General features: G+C 43.1%; 1 protein-coding gene across 1 annotated transcript; it reads left to right on the forward strand.

Moving 5' to 3' along the window:
• The first annotated feature begins 4,551 nt into the window (after positions 1–4,551).
• LOC133043358 (eukaryotic translation initiation factor 1) lies at positions 4,552–5,214 on the forward strand. Its single transcript, XM_061124168.1, has one exon. It carries the CDS (start codon positions 4,684–4,686, stop codon positions 5,023–5,025), a length of 342 nt encoding a protein of 113 aa, XP_060980151.1. The 5' UTR covers positions 4,552–4,683; the 3' UTR covers positions 5,026–5,214.
• The last annotated feature ends 2,280 nt before the right edge of the window (positions 5,215–7,494 follow it).

The raw sequence follows: 7,494 nt of genomic DNA on the forward strand, positions 1-7,494 counted from the left end.
CTTGCCTTGGAAATCCCATGGACAGAGGAGCCTGGCAGGCTACGGTCTGTAGGGTCACAAAGAGACAGGACTGAGTGACTGAGCGAGCGTGCAATTGACTTATAACACTGTACAGCAGAGTGACTCAGTTACACACACACATACGTTCATTTTTATATTCTTTTTCATTATGGTCTAACCCCAGGATATTGAATATAGTCCTCTGGGCTACACAGTAGGACCTTGTTGTTTGTCCATTCTATGTGTAATAGTCTGCATCTACTAACCCCAACCTCACATTATCTCTTACTTGAAGACCTTCACCTGCCTTTTCAATGGCCTCCCTGACCTGCCCTTGTCACCCCACACCATCCACATAGCAACCGTATGATTTTTATTAAACAAGTCAATGTCTTCTTTGCTCAGGTCCTCCAATGTCTTCTGAGCGAAACAAGAGTGACATCCTGATTCCTTAGACAGCCTTATGATGCAGCTGTGGCTGATCCTCTCGTAACTGCCCTTTAGCCCCACCTCCCCCATGCGCCACTATCACATCTCAGCTACTCTGGTCTGGTTTCTACTTATATATGAGTTCTTTCCAGATGTCAGATTTATACCAAAATATATTTTCAGAACTTCAAAATATTTATTGCTGAAAAAGAACCCACAACCTTAAAACTAAAAGTCAAAGGATGCTTTCCTGCTTCTAGCCTCAGGGCCTTTGCACTTGCTGTTCCTTCTAATCGAAGTGCTCTGCCCCAGACCTCACAGAGCTGTGCCCTCCTCTGAATTAGACTCTCCATCACTGAGAGGTCTTCCCTAATTGCTTCCGCTAAGCCCACCACCACCACTTGCCCCACATACGTTCACAGGCACACTTCTCTTTACCCCATTACCCTCCTTTCTCTCTTCTTCATTACCTTACTTACTACCAGAATCACTGTTTTCCACCACCACTCATCTTCATAAGTAGAATCTAAGTACCGTCTAGTTAGGAACTACGACTATTTTTTCTTTGCTTCTTCTCTCCAGGGTCTAGAATAGTGCTTGTGTGTGGGTGTGTTAAGTCACTTCAGTCATGTCTGACTCTGTGCGACCCTATGAACTGTAGCCTGACAGGCTGCTTGATCCATGGGATTCTCCAGGCAAGACCACTGGAGTGGGCTGCCATGTTCTCCTCCAGAGGATCTTCCTGACTGAGGGATTAAACTCATGTCTCTTATGTCTCCTGCATTGCAGGTAGGTTCTTTACCCCTAGGGCCACCTGAAGAGCCCCAATATAGTGCTTAGTAAACAATAAATGGTGATGATGGACAGGGAAGCCTGGTGTGCTTCGGTTCATGGGGTCACAAAGAGTCAGACATGACTGAGCGACTGAACTGAAACAATAAATGATCAAGTGACAAAGGGGAGAACTTACAATAAAAGTTCTTAAAGATGCTACTCATTTTAGCTAATTATGTAATAAATTTCTTGTGTTGGTAGCAAAAGTTTTAGGGAGATAAGCGCTAAAATTATGCAAACCGTTATGCAGCAACCTCTTGAGACCTTCTTGTTTGAGATGACATCAGTTCAGTGGAATGGCTGAGGATACAGGGAAGACATTTTCCCCATGTGGATCAGTAAAAATCGCAGAGTAAATGTTGGCTTTTTGATTCTGTGTTCATGGACATTCCTTGATTTTAACAGCCAATTTGCCCAGCCTTCCTGTAAAGCATTTTAGGACATGGCAATGATGTATTTAGGGAACTGTCAAATTGTAAACTGCTGCTGTCATAGCTTTTCAGCAGTCAATCCCCATGAAGCAGTAAAAGCAGTGTTCATGGCTTGGGTGTCAGAAACCCCAACCAATGTGTGCCTTGTAAACCTTAAAAGGCCTTTTAATAGCTTTAAATGTGAACTTTTGGTCTTACAATGCTCCTATATGATCCCCAAAGAAATCATAGACATGGCGAGCTGCCCCTCCACCTGCTAGGATGACTGCAGATCTTTCCCCTAACACTGGCCTGTTAGAGGTTCCCAGAGCTGTTTATCATTCCCTTATGGCCTTATTCATGGGAGAAAGGTCTGGTGATCTCCCACAATCTGGGCAGTACATATCTTCAGACTTGGGGTCAAAGGGAACAGCCTGGACCCTGAACATGGATTTTTGGTTTGAAGAAATCTTCTCAGTGTATATTTCCAGTCCAGAGCCTGGAGGTGGAAAGGAATTAATAGATAAAGCAGTTCATGGGGAGATTAAATAAACAAAGCTATAGAAAGTCATTGGCCAACTCCTGATTTTAGTAAGTGCTTAACAAATGATAACAATTTGATATGATTGCATCTATATTCTACCACTTAATCTGTTGTGTTAAAATCTGATTACCTGTCTTTCTCCCATCAGATAAGAGACTAGCAGTCAGGGGATTCATTTCTGTAGCAAGAAAGTAGCAAAGTGTCTGAAATGCATTAGTCATTCAGTTTATGCTTCCTGACCTAGACAGTGCACTGGCTTCTGAGCCCCACACTATCACTGTGTAGCTATGAAACATTGGGTAACTTTTCTTAGCCTCACCAGGTCTCAGCGTCCTCATTTGTAAGAGGAAGAGATTGCATTTTATGGTCTCTAAGGCCCTTTCCAATTCTAGCATTCCATGGCTCTACTAAAGCAGTGTTATTAAACTAAGGAAGATTATTAGGAACTCTTGGAGCCAAATTCCATTTCTCTTTGCCTGTTCTGACCAAGTCTTCTACAATGATGAATTATCCAAGCTAATTTCCAAGCAATCTAAGTGACTGTTTTGCTGTTATTAAGATTCCACTCTGGACATTCAGAGTTTATTCCAACCCAGAAAACATGGTGGAAAGTGGAGATGGATATGAACCAAATGGTACCCTGATCACATTGCCTGTTCAGCTTCCTAACAGCCTATGTATGGTTCGTACAGGCAAATGGTCCATGGTCTCAGTTAGTAAATAGTTATTTAATAGTTCAGTTAAACAATGGTTTTTTAAAATGGTTTAACTCAGTGCGGCAAATAATTATTGTGTGTCTATTGTGTGCCAGGTACTTATTAGATTCTACAGATACAGAAAAAATGAAAAAATCAAAATGTATGTTGACTAAAGAATGCTATCTCCAAGACTGATACTTATTCACAGCCAAATTAAACATTTCTTTTTCAGATAGATAGCTAGATGCAGAAATTCAAAGCCAAGCCAGTTAATTCCTAAAATGAGTGAAATACAAGAAATACAAGTCTCCAAGTATCGCCTATGATCACATGTGCAAATAATTAGCACAGAGCCTAGAATTCAGTAAGTGTTATTTTCCTTCTCCACCTTGTTCAAGTTGACACCTAACAGTCAGTCATTCTGCATTCCTCTACCACTCACTCCCAGGCTGCCCAGTCTGCCTTATTAATATTGCTGTATTTTAGCTACTTCCCTATACTCCAACTTGTAACAAACTTCAAGCTTCTACCATCTCTCTCCTTGCATTAATCTTCTAAATTTTTCCTACTGCCTGTCTTGCCCACCCCCATTAATTTGCTTTTTAAAATGAGGATGTAGTGTTGTTTTTTTAAGTTCAGATCTGTACATTCCAATTGCTTCAGCCAGAGTCAGAGAAGAAGGGACAGAGTCTATAAACATCTAGAGAAACAGCAATCAATAATTAGTGGTTGCTTTTCTCTTTCTGACTCACTGTACTCTGTATGATAGACTCTTACTAATGCATGTATGTGGAACCTAGAAAAATGGTAGAGATGAATCCATCTGCAGGACAGGAACAGAGCTGCAGAAGGAAGGAATGAAGTGTGGACACAGGCCGGGGGAGGAGGGTGGGATGAACGGGGAGACTGAGACTGATACATGTGCGCTGTCCCGCGTGACACAGAGAGCTGGTGGGAAGCTGCTGCCTAGTGCAGGAAGCTCAGCTTGGATGGCCTGTGGTGCCCGAGACGCGGGGTGGGGCATGCGAGGGAGGGCCAAGAGGGGGGCGATGTGTGTCCACAGAGCTGAGTCACGCCATGGTACAGTAGGGACCAACACAACACCGTAAAGCAACTATACGCCAATAAAAATAACAGTAAAATAATTTTTAAATAATTTTAAAAAAAGCAATTGTTGGTTGAATGCAGTTAGGATGGAGGGGCAAGATTTATGGAGGAGTCAAGAATGACTTCCACTTCACAACTTCACTAAATAGATGGATGATGGTGTCACCAAAAGAAGAGGCATGAAGGAGGAAGAGATTTGGTGAGAATGATGGCAGAGGGAATGCTATGTATGGCTTATCACTCTAGACTCCCCAGTTGCTGGAAGTGTGGCTGCTGCTGGCTCATCTTGATAGTTTCCCAGGAATGGCCAGCAGCAACTGTTCCAATGCCTCTCCCTCAGCTCACAATGATGCTTTCATGAGAGTTCCTTTTGACCAAGTAATGGAGGGAAAAAAATGCCAAACTAGGTTCATGGTTTGGTCAACTTTATATGTGGGTGCAAGCCAAAATGATTGCCATTGCATAACAGCTCCACTCAGGAGTAGTCCTAAAAGACAGTGATAAAAGAAACCCCCCGGCCCCAGTCACTGAGCCGCCGCCGAGGACTCAGCAGCCTCCCCCTTGAGCCCCCTCGCTTCCGGACGCTCCGTCCCCCCTGCCCGCCTTCTCCCGCCGCCGCCTTCCGCAGGCCGTTTCCACCGAGGAAAAGGAATCGTATCGTATGTCCGCTATCCAGAACCTCCACTCTTTCGACCCCTTTGCTGATGCAAGTAAGGGTGATGATCTGCTTCCTGCTGGCACTGAGGATTATATCCATATAAGAATTCAACAGAGAAACGGCAGGAAGACCCTTACTACTGTCCAAGGGATCGCTGATGATTACGATAAAAAGAAACTAGTGAAGGCGTTTAAGAAGAAATTTGCCTGCAATGGTACTGTAATTGAGCATCCAGAATATGGAGAAGTAATTCAGCTACAGGGTGACCAGCGCAAGAACATATGCCAGTTCCTGGTAGAGATTGGACTGGCTAAGGACGACCAGCTGAAGGTTCATGGGTTTTAAGTGCTTTTGGCTCACTGAAGCTTAAGTGAGGATTTCCTTGCAATGAGTAGAATTTCCCTTCTGTCCCTTGTCACAAGTTTAAAAACCTCACAGCTTGTATAATGTAACCATTTGGGGTCTGCTTTTAACTTGGACTAGTGTAACTCCTTCATGCAATAAACTGAAAAGAGCCAAAAAAAAAAAAAGAAACCCCCCTCAAGGGCCAGAATTCCTGGTGGTGCATTTGATTATCATAGTATCTAACCTAAATCAAAAATATCAATTATTGTATAGTGCTATGTTTCCAATAGATAGAATACAAGATTTCAGAGCCAGGGTGTGGAAGAAGGAACAGCCCCACTCACTGTCATTCCCACTGACCCCTCCCCGGAATTCTGTGCTTTCTAACACTCCGATATTAGGTTCTTTGTGTCTAGAGGAGTCTGTTACTAGAATCAGAAGGCTCCCACCAGGGGATGTGACTTGAATCCCACTAAACTTTAAGTTATGGCTGCTGCCTAGTCACTTCAGCATGCTTGTACCAAGAGAACTGCAGTCAAATACAGGAATCAACACACTGTCAGGAATAATTACCCTGATTAGAAAGAGGAGGAAGAACTGCAGTTATATAATGAGACCAGGAAGAACAGATTTGGCAATCTACTTGATCCACTAGGGCATCTCTCATGATTCCTTCATTCAATTTTGTCATTAGATGGATGGGGAAAGCAGACAAAGCCTGAGAAGGACATTATGGCCAGAGGATCAGACCACTCAAAGAAGATGGTCTGAGTCACCCTTCCAGGTAAGTCACCTAGACTTGCAAAAGTGCAAAGTGAGAGGAATTCAGTTCGAAAGGCTGATAGAGGAGGGAGACGGTTCATGCTGGATATAGTGTCAAGACTAGCTAAAGCAGGATGGGGGGTGGTGGTTATGATTTCATCCCGCTAATCTTCCTCTTGTAAATTTTCCCAGAATAAAAGGCAAAACAGAATCCTGACAGGAGCTGTTCCCATATGAGGAGAACTTACGAGCAAAAGTGAAAGGATCTGGTATTTCAAGAGGTGGACTGCTTTGTGGAGGTACCCGGATCCCCCCTTCACTACCGAGGCACCCATTCCTGCAATGGCCAGGAGTGTCTCTGCTGACAGTCCACCAAGTCGTCTCTCCCTGGGCATGATCCTTGGTTTATCCTTGGCTAATCTCTTGATGGACACCATGACCAACAGTGTTTCTCAAAGGGTTGCATGAAGATTCTAGGCTCAAATTCACTCAGGGCTGCTTCCAGGTGTGCTGAACTAGAGCTTCCAAGGCTGGGGTAAGAACAGCCATTTTAACCAATGACTTTTATGATAAACTGGTAATGCAATAAGTAAAATATTTATCTGAGTTCTATGAAGTATTCTAGCAAATTAATCAACCCCCAGGAGGGCCTCGTGGGAAATCCGGATTTACAACCTGTACATGAGAAGGCTGGACTTGCAAGTGGCATCTGAAGTGGAGGACAGTCTGGTGGGACTGAGCCCTGAACTCGTGGAGCCTGATGCCATCTCCAGGTAGACTGTGTCAGAATTCTGTTGAACTGTAGGACACCCAGGGGTTTTGCTTGGTGTGCTGGAAACACCCCCACCCCCCCCCCCCACACTGGGATTGGATTCAAAAAGTTAAACATATATCTGAAAAACCCACTGAACAGACGAATGCAGCAGATGACAGCACCATTTTAAAAAAGCCTAGTCTGTACATGGAGAGGCATCACACGGTTGGGTGGGGGAGGGAATGAGTAAAGGCAGAATGGCAAAGGCAAGTTTTCTGATGTAACTGGTTAAAATAATCAAAAGGATTAATTCAATTCAGAAGTAGGGAAACCTGTCCAAAAAAAATAGCGAAATTATTTTATCCCTTTATTAGGTACCTAGCTAGTTTTTTTCTATTCTGAAAATCAATTCAAAACCATTTCGTATATTTTAACTGAAAAATAAATAAAAAGTTCCCCCAAAAGATTCATTTTGCATTGCCTACTCAGTTTTCACACTTGACAGAAATAACTTGCCAATTATTTCATAACTACTGTGATTTTTTGATGACAGCTACTATGATGGGGGGGAAAAGAAACAAATGGCTATTTCTGCTTCTTAGTAAAGTATTATTGTGATATCTAGAGGCAAATTACATAATAATGCTCCTTTAAGTTGCTCAGAATTATGGGATGACATCATGGTCAAAGTCCTGCAGCCTACTGCATGACTCTGATCAGAATGCATGGCTTGTGCATGAGGTGACTAACTGGGGCTTTGAACACTTTGGAGGGGGAGTACAGCGGAGAAGCAAGACATAAATCTTCAGTTTCAGTGCAATTAAATTTTTTTAACTCAGTGAAGACTTGTTTTTCTTGACCAGACAGACCAACATTTTCAGATGACACAGAATAGAAAGTGCTGGAAACCAAATAACTGGCAAAGCTGAGATGGGAGAAGAGAGTCTACAATG

Source organism: Dama dama, chromosome 22, assembly GCF_033118175.1.
Source record: "Dama dama isolate Ldn47 chromosome 22, ASM3311817v1, whole genome shotgun sequence".
NCBI lineage: Eukaryota > Metazoa > Chordata > Mammalia > Artiodactyla > Cervidae > Dama > Dama dama.